The 20996-nt window shown below is 35.7% G+C and overlaps 1 protein-coding gene across 4 annotated transcripts in view; it reads right to left on the reverse strand.

Moving 5' to 3' along the window:
- The window catches only part of STXBP5 (syntaxin binding protein 5), a 191881-nt gene that overhangs the window by 92408 nt on the left and 78477 nt on the right, over positions 1-20996 (reverse strand). For all 4 annotated transcript variants that reach the window (XR_007724950.1, XM_050787300.1, XM_050787299.1 and 1 more), the window contains exons 8-9: positions 20393-20516; positions 6815-6893 (exon numbers count right to left, since the gene is read on the reverse strand). Coding sequence is in view for 3 of the 4 variants with exons in the window: in XM_050787300.1 (XP_050643257.1) it covers positions 6815-6893; positions 20393-20516 (203 nt within the window). In the remaining variant the exon portion in view is untranslated. The remainder of the gene's footprint in view (positions 1-6814; positions 6894-20392; positions 20517-20996) is intronic.

Here is a 20996-nt window from a genome sequence, read left to right on the forward strand (position 1 = left end):
TTGTTTGGCTTTGTGGTTTGGTGGTTTTTCTACGGTACTAAGCTTTGATTCCTTTCTCTTTTTTGTTTGTGCATCTGTTGTGATTTCTTTCTTGATGGTTATCATAAGTGTAACACAAATAATCACGTGGTTGTAACAGAGTATTTTATGCTGCTAAATTGTAACAGAGTATTTTATGCTGCTAAATTATAACAACTTAATTTTAGCTGCATAATAATATTCTAGACTTTTACCCTTCTCTCAACATTTCTCAACCCTTCTCTCAACAAAAATAACATTTTTGTTTATATATATATATATATATCCTTATTTATTGCATGCTCCTTAACAACTACTTGTGGCTGTAGTTATTACTGACTGTTTTGACTTTTAACTTTCATAGGTGAGGTATGAAAGATTTACATAGCATCATCATAGTATTGGAGTATTACAAGTTTGCTTACACATTTATCTCTACCTGTGAGTTTTATAACTTCTCATGTTTTCATGACAGTAATTACCTGCCTTTCACTTCTTGTCATAGGACTCTGTGTAATCATTTCTTGTTAAGTCAATCTAGTGGTGATGAATTATCTCAGCTTTTGCTTGTCTGGGGAAAAGTTTATTTCACGTTCATTTCTGAAGGATAGTTTTGCTGAGTATAGTATTCTCAGCTGACAGGTTTTTTTGCTCTTTCAGCATTTTGAATATATTATCCATTCTCTACTGACCTGCAAGGTTTCTGCTGAGAAATCGGTTGATAATCTAATAAAGATACCCTTACATGTGACAAGACACTTTTCTCTCTCTGCTTTTAGAATTCTCTTTGACTTTTGACAGTTTGATTATAATGTGTCTTGGAGAGGACCTTTTGAATTTAATCTACTTGAAACTCCTAAGCTTCCTGGATCTGAATATACATATCTCTCCCAACTTGAGCAATTTTCAGCTACTATTTCATTAAATATGTTTTCTGTGCCTTTCCTCCATCTCTTCTCTCCCTCTATAAATATTATGTGAATATTTGTATATTTAAATGCAACTCTTCAGTTCCATGGGTTTGCTTCATTCTTTTTATTCTTATTTTTTTTCCGCCCTCTGGCTGGATTATTTCAAAAGATCTATCTTCAAATTCAGAAAGTCTTTCTTTTGCTTGATGTAGTCTGTTGCTGAAACTCTCAATTGTATTTTTCATTTAAGTTCTTCAGTTCCAAGATTTCTGTTTGCACTTTTCAAAAATGCTAACTATGTTGCATTTCCTATTTTTTTCTCATTTTGTTGAATTGTTTATCTGTATTCTCTTGTATCTTGCTGAGTTTTGTTTTTAAGAAACCATTATTTTGAATTTCTTTATGGGCATATGGTGAATTTCCTCTTCTTTGGATTCTGTTACTGGAGAATTATTGTGTTCCTCTGGGGATGTCATGCATCCTTGCTTTTTCATATTTGTGTTCCTACACTGAATCTGCACATTTGGTTGAACAGTCACCTATTCCAGTTTTATGGAGTAGCTCTTTAGGGAAAGATTTATTCCTGTATATGGGTCTTATGTTAGTTGGGTAGGGTGTGTTGGCTTTGGTTCTGGGTGGAGGCACCATGCAGTCTCCATGCAATTTCTTCAGCTATAAACCATCTCAGCAATGTCTGTGAGTGCCTCAGTGACTTAGGCTATAGACGTCTGTGGCAAGAGTGGTACAGCTTAGCCAGGTTTGGGATTGATTGGCTGATTTTCAGGTTGACTTGGGGGGTGAACCTACTACAGGCAGGTTTGCTGAGCTTTTTTTTCCTACTGAAGGCACAGGTTCATGCCAGTTCAACTGGTTCAGGTGCTGATCTGCCAGGTGAGGGTCTGCTGGGCTGTTTTTCCTTTAAGGAGCAAGGACATGTAGTACTGTAGCCAGCCCAGGGCTGTCTCCCTCATTGTACAGGACCATCTGTTTTTTGGGGGGCAGTATGCTGCATGGGTGTGGGCACCAGAGCCACAACTGTTCCTGGCCACAGGCTCTGAGCAACTGGGATCATGGCATTGTAATCACCCATGTGAGCACGGTGGAATGACAGTGGAGTCTCAAGAGTGGACAAACAAAGTGGCTACTGGTCCCTGAGCAGAGCACTCAAGCACTGACTCCAATTTCAAGATGGCACCATACTATATAGCAGCTTGGGTTATGGGGTGGTGAGGATACACACATTGTTCATTCTCTGGAGCAGTGCAACTTCATGGAAGTTACTTGAAGCTCTACAAACTGGGCTCCGGGCCTATGAGTACTGTAGAATTCTATCAGAGAAGGACTGCATGTGCCTGCAGTGGTAATGGGGACTGTTGTGGGCCTATGGCTTATGTTTTCTCCACAAGGGGAAGTGCCTCCCGGCTCAAAGTGGGATACAGGGCAGCAGGGTCAGGGTGTTTTGCTCCCCCCTATGCTGTCATCCTGGGTTGCCATACTCCACGGGGAACTGGCCACTCCCTTTCTGTACTCCATCACTTTCCTTCAGAGGCTCTAGTCTGTTCTTTTTGGTCCTTTTGTGTGTGTGTGTGTGTGTGTGTCGGGAGGATGGTGATGAACACCAGGCACCTCTAGTCAGCTGTCTTGCTCAAGGATCCAATATTCGCTTTTAGGTTCCATAATAAAGAGATGCTTTTCCCAAAGCTGGTAATTATTTGAATGGTGATCATTTCTGAAGAAAACTAACTCTTCTAATGCTCTGTAGCTCAAAACTCTAGAGTTAATCTGAGTACCTGTTTGAACCCATCCAAAGTTGTTTCTTGTTGAAAATCTGGCCCCACGGACACCTTCTTATATAGTCTACTAGTGAAAAGAAAAGTGTAAAAGTAGAAATGAAAAGAAACTAGAGTTTATCAAATACTTATAATGTGACAGATACATATTATTTCATTTAGTCCTTCATGAATAATTTCATAAAGTGGGAATTACTGTCTCTGTTTTACTAAGGTAAGGAAAACAGGTCAGTGAGGTTAGGTAAGTTACCAAAGATAATACAGTTAGTAAGTGGCAGAACTGGGATTTGGACCCAAGTCTAATAATCCAAATCGTCAATTATTTCTACTAAATCAGGGACTTTCAAATATTTTAATCATGACCCATAGGAAGAAGTGCATTTTACTTCATGATCCAGTATACAGACAAATATATGCCACTGAATAAAAGTTTCATGAATCAATACTTACCTTTAAATTATGTAGCGCTATTTCCTCTTCTAGTTTATAATTTAGAAATTGATGGTCACAACTGGCAAAATTATTTTCACAACCCACTAATGAACCATCATATTTGATATCTAAAAATTTTTTTTTACATCAAAAAGGACTAAAATTTTTTTTAAATCACAGCCTTTCTCTCTCAGATAAATACGATTCTCAATTTAGGAAGGAATACTAGATTCTTCAGTTATAAAATTTGGTTAACCTTGCCACTTGTACACTTGCTTTGTGGAAGCACGATAAGTGAACAACTGCATTTTAGGTGTTTGTCAGAGGTAATCAAACATCTGAAACAACCAGTATGTGTGAGACATATACTAGTGATGTGTGTGAGACATATACTAGTGATGCATGTGAGACAACTGGTATAAAGAGCATGTTACAAGTGCTTTATATATTTATCTAATTTTTGTAACAACTCAATGAGGTAGATAATATTATTATTATTCCCATTTTACAGATAAAGCAACAAGCAGAGAAGGCTTATTTGGTTTGCCTTAGATTACACAATGAGTAAACACCTGAGGTGGGATTCAGACCCAGGTAGTCTGACACCAGAGTTCACACAACACTGTGCTGACTGCCATTCACCACGAGACTTCATACCTGATTCACATTAGTTTCTCAAAGAAACAACTTCAATGGAATTGACTTAACATTTAACTTCCGACTTCTTATTAAGAAAGAACTGGTTCCATGTCTATTAAAATACTTTCTTTCCCTATGCAAGAGAACATCTGGTTTCTCCAGATCTAAGTTTTATTTGCTTTATTTCATCAGAAAATAAAAGCTATGTAACCTCAATTTCATTTTTTTTGTCAGAATTCGCCTTTGCCTCAGAATTAAACTAAGCATTTTTAACAGTTAGCTCTTTATTACTATCTTTTCAATATATCTGCCTATCTTCTTCTTCACATTTAGCACCACCATGCTTTCATTGAGCTGAATGTTTAATAGGGGTGACATACATTCAATAAATAATTTCATTACTAATGACATGTATAGGGTGTAGAAAGAAAAAGTACTACATGCTTTGAGAGTATATTATTAGAGGACGTAATCTGGCCAGTGAGGCTAGAGTATCTTTAAGGTTGCATAGTTTTGCTGAGCCACAAAGGATGATAGGGAATCCACCTCAAATTATTTCTTGGTAAAGAGAAGAAAACGTAGAAGACCCTGAGAATAAAAGGATGGCTTTTTATACAATTTGGTAACTTGCCAACAGGAACTGTACAATACATTCTGTTGGCATCTGCTTATGATACCTGATAGGAACAGAAAAAAGATGAGCGCTGCCCAGCTTAATGAATAGAGGCTGATTCTGCTCTAGGTGGGAATGGGTAGCACAGTTCTCAATTTCGGTTGCATATTGTAACGTGGAAAGCTATTTCAAGGAAAGAGGCCAGGGACTGAGAGAAAAGAAAAATATGTTTAAGTTACTGAATTTCCCATCTTAGGTGACAAAAGAAATTGAGAAAGTAGAGAACACTGTAACAAAATGGTGATCCTATTGATCCACTTAACAGTATAACAATGTCATTCAATGACAAAGGATACCTTCTGAGGAATACATCATTGGACAATTCTGTCATTGTATGAACATCATAGAGTGTAACTTACACAAATCTCGATGATATACTACATATCTAGGCTATATTGTATAGCCTATTACTCCTAGGTTACAAACCTATATAGCATATTACTGCACTAATTATTGTAGGCAACTGTAACACAATGGTATTTGTGTATATAAACACAGAAAAGGTACAGTAAAATACAGTATTATAATTTATTGGGACCGTCATTGTATATATTGTCTACCATTGATCATGACACTGTTAGGCAGTGGATGACTGTATTTACAAATGTTTTCAAAAGAGCAGAACACTTTAAATTTTCATTTCTAATTCTATGAAAGAAAAAGTATTACTGCCATCTTGAAGAAACCTGAACTCATAAATATTAACATTTTTTAGGAGTAAATACTGGAACAGGTGAAACACAGAGGAAAAAATCTTCCCTGAACTGTTGCCTTTGTTGCCAGTCAATACTTGTTAAAATACCTAGATAAGAATAAAACCTAGTCACTATTCATTTAAATATTTAGCCAATTCATTTCATTTTGTATTATAATTATAGATTTTTTTTTCTGGTTTTCTTCCTGTTTTTCTTTCTTTGCTACCATGCTTTTCCTATTTTAATTCCTTTGCCATAGGACAAATGTAACAAATAAAAATCAATTGGTGGCAGGGGATTTCCTAAAAAAATGGTTTCTCAATCATTTATAGAGTTTATTATATACCAGGAACTGCTTGAAATGTTTTATATACATTATCATCTCGATTAATCACAACTAATGTCTGATATTTTATCCATCTACGTCATAAGTGAGGAAAATGAACCACAAAGAAGTCAGATAACTGCTACAGGTCACATAATGAAGGATGCAACAGTCAAACAGATGCTACACCTCTTGGAGTTCATTTAATCTATTGTTGGAATTTAGTGTGTCTGTTAGATCTCAACAAAGGCTAACAAGAATGAAGGAAAAGACAACAACATTCTTATATATATATTTTAGCCTGGTACCTTTACTCGAATGAGTTTAATTGAAATAGAAGGGGAGATTAAAAAGTGAGTGGGCCAGTTGTAATAACCAGTGGTTATAAACTGGCATACAAAAAATACACCAGTGTTTCTAAATGTTAGAGTGCATCAGAATTTCCTGTAGGTCTAGTTAAAACACAGATTGCTGGGTCCCGACCCCAGAGTTTCTGATTCAGTAGGTATACGGTGGAATCTGAGAATTTGCATTTCAAACAGGTTCTCAGCTAACGCTGTTGGCCAAGGGACCACAATTTGAGAACCTCTGCACTATACTATATATATTCACTGTCCAACATAGCTGTAGCAAATAAAAGCCATAGTAAATAAAACCACATACTTTTCCTGGGGAGCTAGAACATAAATAAAAGGCTTTCTTTTGGAAGTTAAAGAGATGTGGAATTTTCACAGACATTTTATGTTTTTTTCTTTATTATATTTTTTAATCTAACATTTGACACATACAAAAATATATGTAAAATATATAAATGTTTAAGCAATCTAATTTTCATACCTAATTCATATAGTGACAATCAATATTTTCAAATACAACCAACAAACTCTCAATATTAAACAGTAATTATTTTCATAATTGGCAGATACTCTTATATGAGATTTAATTTCTGAAGAATACATATAACTTTAATATCATATATAGTAAAAATAGTTCAATCTTAAATCTTTTTTCTTCACTGATTATTCCACAATGACCACTAGTGAATAAACACTATTGCTACTAAAGACTGATCTAGAGAAGGTACGAAGTTTAACAGGAAAAATAATTCAAACTTTCCAAGATAATGTGTAAAACTACTAAAGACAAGAGCACAAAAAGTATTTTATCCTAAATTTACCAACTTTACTTCTTTTGTTAAATAAAAAAAGCATAAAATTTAAGAATGGTGGAGACCATGCTAAAATAGGCCTTCAAAATTAATGATAAAATAGCCTTCCATGCTATTTGAGGAATTATATACAATGAACATTGGCAATGAAGTAAAATCTTACCCAGATCTAGTCGTTTTGAATTCCACCTTGAGGATAGGTTTGCATGGTTCTGGCTTCTTCCCATCCTTTAACTGTTTTCCTAAAATATATTTTCCTGCATTAAATTCTAAAATTCTAATTTACTCTACATTCTTACATTGATAGTTTACAAAATGAAAGTGAAATATAATGAAATCCACCATGAAACACTTTAAAGTGATTTTGAAAGAGGCATTTAATACACGATAAGATATTTTTTAAATGATCAAGCAAAGTTACTCTTTGAAATTTGGTGCTAAAAAGCAAATATAATTAATAACTTAGTAAGAACATTTATGTAACAAAATTCTAGCAGGAGAAATCGACAGTTTTTCCAATGTTCTTAATTGCAGATAAGCAAAATAAAATTTCAACTTGTTAAATGAATTCATTTTAAAATAGCAAGATTTGAGAAAAACAAATCTATATCACATTTTCACCCCAGTGTGACAGGCTGCAATATTAAGCCCTATGCTAATAAAATCATTTATATTTATTCTCAAGTAAATACATCCACTGTAATACCCAAAAGACTGCTAAAATACACCAACCTCTATAAAATGTGTTAGAGACTCATTTTGTCAAAGAATTCCAAATATTTTTTAAAATGTTGATTTCAGTTATCTATTTCTACATATTCACTGCAGAAACTATAGAAAACTAAAAAAAAAAAAAAAGAAAGAAAGAAAATACAGCATTTATTTCCCATATTTCAGAGATTAACCACTGTCTTGGAGTTCATTTAATCTTTTGTTGGAATACAGTGTATCTGTTAGATCTCAACAAAGGCTAACAAGAATGAAGGAAAAGATAACAACATTCTTACATATATATTTTAGCCTGGTACCTTTACTCAAATGAGTTCAATTGAAATAGAAATGGAGATTAAAAAGTGAGTGGGCCAGTTGTAATAACCAGTGGTTATAAACTGGCATACAAAAAATACTCTAAATGTTAGAGTGCATCAGAATTTCTGTCCACATTATTACATTTCTTCTGACAAATCACCTAACTTGGGAATGGTCTGAGGAATTCCTGACACTCACCCCTAACCCAACACCTCTTACCTCTTTCACAGCTTTATTTTTTCTCCATAGCACTTGTCACATTCTAGTATTCTTTATATTTAACTTCTTTGTTTACTGTTTGCCTAACTGGCATGTATGTAAATTCTAGGCAAGTAAATTTTTTTTTCTTTTTTTGAGACAGGGTCTCACTCCTGCAGCCCAGGTTGGAGTACGGTGGCATGATCATGGCTCACCACAGCCTCAATTTCCTGGGCTTAAGTGAGCCTCCCATCACAGCTTCTCAAGTAATTGGACCACAGGTGCATACCACCATGTCTGGATACATTGTTTTAAATTTTTTGTAGAGATGACAGATGGGGTTTTACCATGTTACCCAGGCTAGTCTCCAACTCTGGGCTCAAGGGATCTGCCTGCCTCTGTCTCCTGAAGTGCTGGGATTACAGGCATGAGTCACCGCACGCGGCCAGGAAAGTGAACTTTTTTAGTGTATTTGTTTTCCGTTGTGGTATCCCGGTGACAAACATTGTTTGGCATATAGTATATCTGGGTAAAGTTGTATTCCAGAGAGGTTGTGCCAATTCACAGTTCTATCAGCAGCGTAAGACATGTATTTTGCCATACCTTCCCGTAGCAATTTTTTTTCTTTTTGCTGATTGTTAAATAAAAAGGGTAACTTATTTTAATCTGATTTGTTTGGATCCCTAACTGGTCATGTATACTTCTTTTAAAAAATAGTTTGCTGTCCTTTATCAATGCTTCTATGTCATCTTCCTTGTATTAGAAAATAAATTTTATATTCCAGGCTTATTAACATTCTGTCAATCATGTATGTTGCAAATATTTTCCCTAGTGAATTCTTACAAATTAAAAAAAATTGTACAGAAGTACACATCTAAATAATCAAGTCTATCAGCCTCAATAAGTTGCAATTTAAGAAAATATGAAATCCTAAAATATCTATTCTTCCAAAATTAATTTATAAATTTAATGTAATTAGAGTTTCAACAGCTTTTCTTGAATTTGGACAAAATGATCTTAAAGTACAGCTGGTAGACTAACTGCCTATGAACGGCTAAGGAAACTACCAAAAAGATCGACTTCCAAGATGATACAGTGAATATTACAGGTAGGAAGACAGGCATGAGCAGGGCAGGAGAGGGCTCTAGAAATGTTGGGTGATGGTTCGACAGTGGTTTGACAATTATCACACTGCCTCACTAAAAGCGATAAATTGGCAGCTGGTGCCAGGGAGAACCCATTTCCTGATGGAACCCAACACCTGCTGCACTGAAGTGTTAACTGAATGCTAGTGCCAGGGAGAGGCAACTTCCCAGGCATGGGCGGTAAGTAACAACATGGTGGAGTATGACCTTCGCGGGGGGGGGGGGGGGGAACTCCACTGGAAAACGGAGAAAAGCCTCAGATGGACAAGTGTACGAATTCCTAAACACACTGCACGTGTCCACCTCCCAAGGGTAAGAAGGGCACCACACATACGGGCAGCCCACCCTAAGGGAAGAATCGTGGGAAGGGGCATGCCTATGAAGTCCTAGGGTCAGAGTTAAACACTGCACTCGTTCTCCAAATTGCCCACCTGGGTCTCTTTCAAGTGTTTCCTTCCCTGTTCTAAAGCCTTTCTAATAAACTTCCACTCCTGCTCTGAAACTTGCCTTGGTCTCTTTTTCTGTTTTGCCCCTCAGTTGAATTCTTTCTTCTGAAGAGGCAAGAATGAAGGTTACTGCAGACCCATACTGATACACTACTGGCAACTCAGATATATGCCACCAATAACAGGAGGACCTCGGTGAACTTGCTCTCCCACAAAAATGAAACTACTAGTAAAACAACTAAAGTTAACCATTTCAGAACTCTGGAGAATGACCAAGCCGCTAACAAGATGAAAAATCATCTACCCAATAGAAACTACTGAACTTCAGTAACACGAGGGGTCCGGGGACAGGGAACTGTGATATTTTTAAGGAAGGTCTATTTCTATCCCCTGGCTACCCAGCTCAGTGGTAGGCTAGCCATGAAAATGCAGTAGTATTAGCCAACAGAGAGGACTGAAGTTTTCTTGGAGCTCTGTTAAAAACATTTTTGCTACAGCACAATCGACATTTTGAATGAACTTGCAGCTCTCTGGAAAACACTATTCCCAAAGTGCTGTGGCTATCTCACTTGACACCTCAAATATGGGAGACAAAAGTCCCTACCTCCAGGGCATTCCAGAATAACAGCAATGTGTTGGAAGTATTACAGCTATCTAAGGCTGTAGTTTCAGTTGAAGCAAATGGAACTCAGGCAGAAATTTTAAAAAAAAGCTCAGAAAACTAGACACATTCCTGGGGGTCTAAAATGCTGCCTGCCCAGGAAAGAGTGAGGAACGGAGAAGGACCCAGTCACTCATTTCTGGCCGACTTTGAGATCCTGAGCAAACAGGAAGTTAAAAAAAAAAAGTAAAATGAGTCATAACACCTATTACTGGCAAGTACATTGGGAAACGGATACTCATACATGGCTGGTAGAAATCTGAAGGATATAGTTTTTTTGAAAAATGGTTTGAGAACATTTATTAGAAATAATAAAACGTCAATATTTAGGGGTAGAAATTGTACTCTGAAGCATTTATTCCATATAAACAAAAGGACCAATTTCTATGGCATATGTACAAAGATGGTAGCTGCAGCATAGTTTGCAATGTTTAAGAAATAAAAACAAAGGGAATGCCCACTAATTTGAAATAGCTGAATAAGTTGTGATAGAAACAACTGGCTCTTACACAGCCATTAACATAAATGAAATGCCAGAACATTTGGAGGAATCTTCCTAAAGTACAGTGATTCAGATGCAAAAAAGGGTTAAAAACAATCCAATTCTGCTCTTTAAAAGTTATTTTAAAATGTACCATTATTATTGAACTATAGTCACGCTACTGTAACTCAAAGGATAAATGTTTGAGGGGATTAATACCCCATTCTCTATGATGTGCTTATTTCACATTGTATGCCTGTATCAAAATATCTCATGTACCTCACAAATATATATACCTATTATGTACTCACAAAAATTTAAAAAAATTTTAAAGATGCAAAAAGATAGCTAACATAATCCTACTTTTTGTAAAACAATGATCAGAAAAATAATCTCATGTTTATTTGTGTGTATATGTGTTAATATACAAAATTTCAGAAATATCTATATTTTAGAAGAACATCTGTAAGATTTTTGACACAGCTTACCTCATGGGATAAGAAAGGAGAATGGGCTGCTAACATGGGAAAAGGCTGAGGGAGAAGGAACTGGTAGGATAGGATTGTATATGTGTAATGAGATATGTGTATGAAAAAAAACTATTAGTGTTTTTGGTCACTCCCCTCTTTGGTTTTATGCTTGGAAAGTTCTTCCCCACACCAAAATCATATAAATCTGCTTTTTCTTATAGTTTTGAATAGATTCATCTATTACATTAATTATTTTCTGATGTGTATTTTGATACAGGGAAGACATTTTCCTCTTAATAATTAATAAGCTATCAATCATCTGAGTGCTAGGCTAGTTTTATAGCTCTAATGAGCTATAACTGCTAAACAAAAGTACACATATTTAAAGTGTATAATCAGATGGGTTTTGACATAAATATTTACTTGCCAGGCCAATTTATTGAACCATCATTCTCTCCTCACTAGTACAAAATATCACCCATATTAAACTTTTATAAATATATACCTGTATACTGACTGGTAATGGAACATTTAATCCTGTCTTAATGTAAGATCCTACAGAATCATCGCTTTCCCCTCCTTATGAAGAAATGATTGTACATGGAATCTTTAATCTCTAGCAGCCCAATTTATAAGAACCAAGAAGTGACAGAAGTAACCAAGGAACTGGAAAGAACTGCCAGGAGAAAGGAAAGGACTGCTGAGGTGGGAGAGAGAATTGCAAGGAAAATACAAGGTATTGAAAAAAGGAGGCTTAAATCTGAAAAGTAGTCCCTTGTGTCATACAAGGAATAAATTAAGAACTTCAACCTCTATTCCAAACTATATAGAGATGTATATGACCTTTCAGTAAAAAATTTAAATGTTTGCTCTGAAGAAGGTCAGCTGGTTTATATCCTCTTTCTACCATGCAGAGTTCTAGCGGGAGAATCAGGCTGACAGAATTTAGGATTATAGACACAAATTTTATATGTAGGTTCAAACATGATTTTGTTTTATGAAGTGAAACAATTATTTAGAAATAAACTCCTTTAACTTATTTCAATATTCAACATCAATCTTTCGGAGGTTGGAACAAATTCTAAAGGACATTAGATGGTATTTGCTAAATCCTTCCAAGTCTGAGCTTCTATAATCTTGCAAAAAACCTGGCTAGGTACAAAACTCTTAACTTTCTTCCTGTTCAATAGTCCTTTGATACTGCTCTATTGTGTTCTAACATTCAGACTTACAAGTCTAAGTCAGTCTGATTATTATTCCTTTATAAGTTAACTTTTATTTCGGTCCCTCTGAGAGGATGCTAATAGAGTCGTTTCATTTTCTTTGCAAATGAAAAATGTTGCAGTGTTTAGAGTGATCATCCTGTATTATTTTTGGTTGGAAAAAAACAAATCTTTGATATGCATAGAAGATATTTTAAATAATGTCTCTGATTACTGCTTATGGTCTAGATAGGTTTATTTATTCATCTATAATTCTAGGCTAAGCATTTTTTAAATCAAATCAAATAATAAGGCACTACCCATGATTTTAAGCACATACAAATGAAAAGACATTTAAAGGATTTCACCACTAGGTGTCATTTTACTTCTTAAATGCTATGCCACTGGAGGAACAAAAATATGTGCTTGTTCTTTTAACTACCTATGAACTACCGTGACTAGTCAGTTAAAAGGTCTGATTAATTATAAAACCTGACTTAATAACTCACATAAACTTCCATGCCACATCTGATTTCTCCTTCTTACTATGCCCTATTTCCCCACCCCTCAAACCACCAAACCACAAATAATTGGTTTAAGTCCTATTGATTTTAATTCCAGAATTTCATTCCTACATGTCCATTTCTTCCCATTTCCTCTAATGAAATCTCCATTATTTGTTTATTAATGCAATAGCTTCCTAATTAGCCACCCTCTTCTGCCTCCAGCCCACCAGATGTACTATCATTAAACTGATATTTTTAAGATGTAAACTTGATGCTTCTCACTATAAACTCAATTACTAGGTCTCCATTATGAAGTTCAAACTTTTTATCATACTTTGATATATAATCTTGCCTCTCTACATGGTTCTGTTTTCATTTCCTGCTACTTGCCCAAAGGTGTTTTAAACTCTGGTCATATTAAACTATTAGTAGTTTTCCAAGAACACCCCACTTTTGTTTATGTCTTTGTGCCTTCTAAGATAACTTTGCCCTGCTCTTTGCTGTCTTATACCACCACTATCATCCTTTAAGACCAAGTTCATATACCCTGAATTGGTGAAATAGTTCAACACCTTTTACCCAAAACCAGTCACCACTTACTTGTTTCCACGTCATGTTATACATGCCTTTATCGGCATTAATCACGATGTATTATATTTATCAGTTTATAGATCATTTTCATTCACTTGACAATGAGCTCTTCAGCCCAGTATATTTTCAGTAATTAGTCTCTGGTACATAGGAGGTGCTCAATAAATGTTTATTCAATGAATAAAGATTTATTAAAAATGAATAAAGATTACTGACAAAAACAGTTGCTTTCTAAAGTTTTAATTTTGCCAGTTAGGATGAGGAACGTTTTTTCAGTGTTACACTTGTTACACTGAAGTTCTCAGTCTAGCGTGGCTATCCAATAGGGTACCCATAAGTCTACTGTGCACTTAAAATGCATGGACAGCAGGGCACTTAAAATGTAGCTAGTCCAAGTTAAGACATGCTAAATACACACTAGATTTCAAATATTTAGTACAAAAAAAGAATAAAATATCTCAATTTTATACATTGATTACATGATGAACTAATTTTGCATATTTGGGATTAAAGAACATGTTATTAAAATTAGTTTTACCTGTTTCTTATTACTGTTTTTAATACGGTTACTAGTAAATTTAGAATTACACACACAGCTCACATTACCTTTCTATTGGACAGTGATGTTCTAGAAAATAAAAAGACAAACTGAAGAATCACATTGCTAATAATACTAATCTGAAAAGGGGAGGAGGGTTGTTCCCTCCTAAATGAGTGTATAGAGTTGATTTACGGCTGGACTTGGACCCCTGAATATCTGTTTTTTTACTTTTGGCAAAGAAAAGGACAGTGGGATTTATGACGTGTTGTTTAAGGCCCAAAACTTCCCTGGTAACCACCAGAGTATAGTTTTGCTGAAGGCTGGCAACCGGCCTAGCTGATTTATTAGCAAGACTGGCTTGATCATTACAAGGGCCTTCCTGAGAGTTTCTGTGGAGCTCTTCAGAAGCCAGATCTTGGTGACTCGAGGTGCACTCAGTACAATCCTCGTGTGTAAGTAAGTGCTCACTGGGAGCTCACATAGGGGAGGGATGTTTCAGAGCACCTGCCTGCATTCTCTTTCTCCTGCTGTATCATATCCTTTGCCTTTAAATCGTGGTCTTATTTGAGTATGCTCTGTGGAGTCTGGTAAGTCTTTTCAAATACATAAACTGGGGAAAGGTTTGTAATGAATCATGTAAGGAACTGAGTAGTATAGTTTTATTATTTACTGAATGTTTTAGGTTTCAGGTGAATCTTAAAAGCAGATTAATGGAATTCTTTGCACATCTCATCCTTAACATATTAAGCTGATGCACTTAGGTGAAACTGAATTTTATTTTTCCCTCAGTGACCTTCAACAGATTAAAAGTTCCCCAATCTTGGTTTACTTTTTGATAAACAGATTGATTGCATTGATGAATAAGCTTCAGAAACTAAATTTAAAACACCATTTCCTACAGTAAAAATCTACAGGTTTTGACTGTCTAGCACAAGCTTGTCCAACCACAGACTGCAGGCCACATGTAGCCCAGGACAGCTTTCAATGTGGCCCAACACAAATTAGTAAACTTACTTAAAACATTATGAGATTTTTTTTTTTTTTTTTTTTTTTTTTTTTTTTAGCTCATCAGCTATCATTAGTGTTAGTGTATTTTATGCGTGGCCCGAGACAATTCCTCCCCTTCCAATGTGGTCCAGGAAAGGCACCCTGGTCTATAATCTCCATTTCCTTAGGAAACCATCTGATTCTGGTAAAGCTGACAATCACAGAAAATCTTACTCTGCAACACATCACCCCCATTCCTGCGCCAGAGGGGAGGTCCTGTGAGGCCCTGGCCCAGCAAATTACAAAACCAAGATGAGTGCTTCAAGGTAAGAATGTGAGCCATGCCGATACCTCCTAAGTAATAATGAAACCCTATCTGCCATGGGAGAGAAACAAGCCAAAAGAGAAACAGTTTACTCCTCAACGTACCGTACAGAGATACAGAATCTATGGCCCGCTGAAAGGAAAAAACTGCAGAGTCATCACATGGAACCAAATCCTGCTTAATTTTCATATATTCACTAAACTTTATAGCTTAAAAATCCTGTTCAATCTTGACATTTTACAAATAATAAAGCTCAAGTCTCAGAGAAAAGAAATGATCTCCACAAGGTATTTCACACATAGCACTTGCAAGTAGATTACAGATTGTCTGATTGCCAGGGAAATGTTTGAGATGCATAAAAATGAGATTAAAGGGAACTATCACTGTTGGTTTGTTTTTGGTAGTCAAAAATAACCTGCTGAGTGTTAAAGTGAAGAAAAATGCTCATCTTTAATTCAGCATTTGTAAAACTTCTTTCACTATGGTGTACCTTTTCCACCAAACAAATCATCAATATAAGAAAAACTGGTCTTTGTGGAATATATTTTGGGGGTTCACTAATCTATTCTACCAAGTACATAACCATTTCCATACCGACATTTCCTAGAGCCATATATGAATAGCACCTCATAATTTCTGGGTAATTTCACTTACATTTTGATTATCTGAACCACAGCTAAGAAAAGTGCCTATCACATAGTAGAACCAACAAATATTTGTAGAATGAGTAAATATAATCTTCACAACAACTATATGAGACTAGGTAAAGTTTCATTATTATTTGCATTCATGGGTGAGAACATTAAGACTCAAAAATGTTAAATGACTTCCTCAAGGTCACAGAGCCAGAAACTATGGAATTAGTGCTTAACTACAACTCTTCTGGCTTCAAAATCCCATGTTATATAAATGTAACATAATATCTTCTGAACAGATTCTTCAAGGATATCTTAACCTATTTTTAACACTAAATACCCTAACACTACAAATCGTAGTAAAGTACTGGTAGGAGTCTTAAATTATAATCAGTTCTTGGCAATCAAGGTAATACTGTAAATGTTTTTTAAGACTAAGATACTTGAACAACCATTAGATGAACGTAAATAAGAAAAAGTGAAAAAGCACTCAATTGTAAAAGGTTAGTATATTTCAACTAATTTACCGTAACTGTTTGGTTAGAAATTAAGAGCAAGAAACCACAACAGAAAATAATAATGAGAAAGTAGAACAAAATTTCAATCCTTTGCAACAGTTAATATAATGAAAATGATATACCACAAATGTGATCTCTATGGAAGAGCTGATACCTTGTTATGGTATGCCGAATGTAGTTTTGTACTTTAATGTATAAAAATGTACTCAGTTGGCCAGGCATGGTGGCGCATGCCTGTAATGCCAGCACTTTGGGAGGCTGAGGCGGGTGGATCACCTGAGGTCAGGAGTTTGAGACCAGCCTGGCCAATATGGCGAAACCCCATCTCTACTAAAAACACAAAAAAATAGCCGGGCGTGGTGGCGGGCGCCTGTAATCCCAGCTACTCAGGAGGCTGGGGCAGGAGAATCGCTTGAACCTGGGAAGCAGAGGTTGCGGTGTGTCAACATCGCGCCATTGCACTCCAGCTTGGGCGACAAGAGCAAGACTCTGTCTCAAACAAACAAACAAAAAAAAAGTACTCAGCTTTGCCATGAATTCAGTTGTAGTCAACATGAATTTAGCTTTGGTAGGTTACCTGTCACTCGGTAGTTTTTACTGCCAAAAAGAAAGGTGGAAACCTTATTACACTTGAATTCAGATTTTCTACATATAGTTTATATAAAATAAATAAATATGCCTTACTTTATATAAAATTCTGGCCATCTACTACTAGACTGCTACACTGTACACAAATACCACGCTAATTTTTAACACCAGCCACAGAAAAAAATCCACTTCATTTATATTTCATTTGGATTCTAATTTTGAGAAAACATTTAAGTCACATATTGTCTTTTTCATTTAAAAATAATTTTAGCTTTTCTGGCCGGGCGCGGTGGCTCAAGCCTGTAATCCCAGCACTTTGGGAGGCCGAGACGGGCGGATCACGAGGTCAGGAGATCGAGACCATCCTGGCTAACACGGTGAAACCCCGTCTCTACTAAAAATACAAGAAAATTAGCCGGGCGAGGTGGTGGGCGCCTGTAGTCCCAGCTACTCGGGAGGCTGAGGCAGGAGAATGGCGTGAACCCGGGGGGGGCGGAGCTTGCAGTGAGCCGAGATGGCGCCACTGCACTTTTCTGCTAAGACAATATAATCACTGTAGAAACTGATTTATACCACTTCCTAAAGTCTGCTCTCAATAAACTAAGCTTTCAATATAAAAAAAGATTAAGACCAGACAGACAATCAATATTCGGCAACCATCATAGTAATAGTTAATTCAGCTAAGAAACATCCACAGATGCTAAAACTAGAGAGGAAAAGTTTGATGAAGTATAATATGTTCACAGAGTCTTGGGGAACTTCCTTCAAATCAAAATATGTAACAATTATAAATACACATAAAATTTATTTCTCAATTTCAAAGGTAAAAAGAAAACCTGTTTAATAATGGACAGAACTAGCAGAAGACAGAACTTTAACCAAAGGATCAGGATGTGAGATACCACCAATATGGGACAAATAAAAAACGAGTTCCACTTGAGAGGATGCAAAAAGAACACCTCAATCCTTTTGGGATACTCCTGTTAAAAGCGTGCAACCTAAATCTCATCATGAATAAACATGAGACAAAACCATACTGAGGCACGTTCTATAAAAGAACTGACCTACAATCTTTGTAATTTATCAGATATCAAAGTCAAAACGTTCAGGAACTGTTTCAGTTTCGAGACGAAACATGACAACCAAATCTAATCCATATAAAACTCTTTTGGGCCGGGCGCGGTGGCTCAAGCCTGTAATCCCAGCACTTTGGGAGGCCGAGACGGGCGGATCACGAGGTCGGGAGATCGAGACCATCCTGGTTAACACGGTGAAACCCCGTCTCTACTAAAAAATACAAAAAACTAGCCGGGCGAGGTGGCGGGCGCCTGTAGTCCCAGCTACTCGGGAGGCTGAGGCAGGAGAATGGCGTGAACCCGGGAGGCGGAGCTTGCAGTGAGCTGAGATCCGGCCACTGCACTCCAGCCTGGGTGACAGCGCGAGACTCTGTCTCAAAAAAAAAAAAAAAAAAAAAAAAAAAAAAAAAAAAAAAAAAAAAAAAAAAAAACTCTTTTGAATAAAGGCAAAACTTGGTTATATAGAAAAACGTCCTTATTTAAAAAAAAAAAAAAAAAAAAAAGACCATGGAATATTTGGGAGTGAATCAGCACTATATTGACAACTTACTTGCAAACAGATCAAAAGAAAAAAAGATTCTTTGTACTATTCTTACAAAACAAGATAAAAACAGATAAACTTCAAGCTGCAAGACTAGCACTATATATTTCTATCATCTTTGACATGAGTTTCATTTTCTTCTGGGTTTCAAATGAAAGATTTTTGAACTAACCACACCTTATTCGTACTTGTTTATCTGGATTCATAGGTTCCAGTGGGGTTGGGAGATTCTAAGATTCATAGGAATTTTTAGGAGTGTCGAGATGAGGAACCTAGATACTAATAGAAGGAAGGAACAAAATATATTAAGAAAAACTTGAACCTACTATCACAAGAAATATCCTCTAGATGCACTCATAAATAGATGTGTAGGGAACTTAAAGTCAGTGCTTTCCCAGAAGATGATTGCTGTCACAAGCAGTGGTAAAGTATTTCACAATATGTGGTTTCAAGAACTGTTATTTTTCCCAGAAAATAAGCCTAAAAATCCCATATGCCACAGATAGATAAAACTTGTTTTTAATTTTACTGTTTCTTTCACTTCTATATAATAATAAGTCAAAATATATCAACTTTTTTAAAAAGTAGGTATTCAAATTTTAAAGCAAACGATGAAATACTAGCAATAGCTACAAGGACACTCTTGAATATACTATCAATTTATAGAAGAGTTCCTTTAATATGAGTTCCCTAAATTTGCCAGGAAGGATTCTCTTGGGGTGAGGGTGGAGAATGCAGATTAATAAAGAAATACAAATTCTAAAACAAAAAAGGTGGCCTTCATAATCTGTTTTAAATAAATATTCTAATAAAAATTTCTCATAAGTTTTGTAAGTACTACTTATGCAGAAAATAGTTAACACAGTAGGTCTGCTACAGCTATCCCTACAAAGATCTGCTTACAAGGTTGGCCCTTGGCTGATGTCCAAGAAACGCTCATTATTCCCTGAGAAGGGTGATTTACTCTGCCTAATTGGTTTGTACAAAGAATATAGTTTATGCTGAACCCCTGCCTTCCTTTTGGGAGTTTAGAATTTTGGTACTTGCTAAAGCAGAGGATGCCTGCATAACTGATCCCAATAAAAACTCTGGACTCCAAGGCTCAGGTGAGTTTCTCTGGTAGACAATATTTCACACATGTGGTAACAACTCCTTAATAGTGGGATTAAGCATATCCTGTGTGACTCCGTAAGGAAATAACTCAAAGAAGCTTGAGCCTGGTTTCCTCTAGACTTCATTTGTCTTTTCCCTTTGCAGATTCTGCTTTATGCTTTTTTGTTGTAATAAATCAGAGCAATGAACATGACTTTAGGCTGAGTCCTGTGAGTCTTCCTAGTGAATCATTAAACCCGTGGTGATTCTGAGGTCTCCTGACACCATATTTTAATATATAAAATTACCTTCTACAGGGTTCCAAGTATTTCAAGTTCACTGTTATTTATATATTAACAACCTGCAACTGATAGCTTTGAGATGGAAAAGCTTAATGTAAATCCTGCATCATTTTCATTCACAAAACTATTTGTTTTTTGGACTGTTGGAGATATGATATTCAGAAAATAATGTAACATTTTCTAAAATTTCAAATTTGTAATTTCAACTGTAAATATGCTTAACTTGAAATTTTATTAACTGGTTGTTAGATACTATTTCTGTAAGTGTAAATTTTTTAATTCCCTAAAAATGAAAGGAAACCCCTCCTTATCCTAAAAATCAAATAAACAAATCCAAAGGCAAACTGAAACAAAACAGTTTACTGTGCATTACAATTAGGTGGTATTTAAGACTGATGCATTCTTACCATGTGGAGTGATTGTTTGTACAGGTTTAGCAGGGGACCTCACATTCCATATAGTCAAGGTGCCATCTGAATGACTGCAAATAAACTGTTTTCCTTCATGATGCCAAGCAACAGAGTGGATAGCCTATAGAAGGATGAAAAATACCATTTTAAAATCTATTTAAGTAGCAAACTATTTGTAAATGATCTGATAATCAATTAATTTTCATTTTTAACTTTTCTTTATTTTCTAAAGTTAATATGTGAACTTAACATTTCCATAATAATATGGCCCTCTTGTAATACAAATGAGATTTTATTTCTTCATATTAACACTGTTTTAATTCTCTGTACTTACTTTACTCCTTAAACCAGCATAAAGAAGGCATAATAGTGACATCTACAGACAAGTTCAGTAAAACAAAATGTTTTCTTACATTATTTTTAGCATAAACAATACCTAAACATTAATTACCCAATTATTACAACCAACGTCCCAATGGAAAAACTCGTTGCATTGACAAGATTAGAATAAAACGTGTTAATTGACCACAATCCTCAGAGCCAAAATGTAGATTTGGATTAGAGATCAATAAAAAATGCTCCAGGTTGAGCTACAAGACAT

Source organism: Macaca thibetana, chromosome 4 (genome assembly GCF_024542745.1).
Source record: "Macaca thibetana thibetana isolate TM-01 chromosome 4, ASM2454274v1, whole genome shotgun sequence".
In the NCBI taxonomy this organism is placed as follows: Eukaryota; Metazoa; Chordata; class Mammalia; order Primates; family Cercopithecidae; genus Macaca; species Macaca thibetana.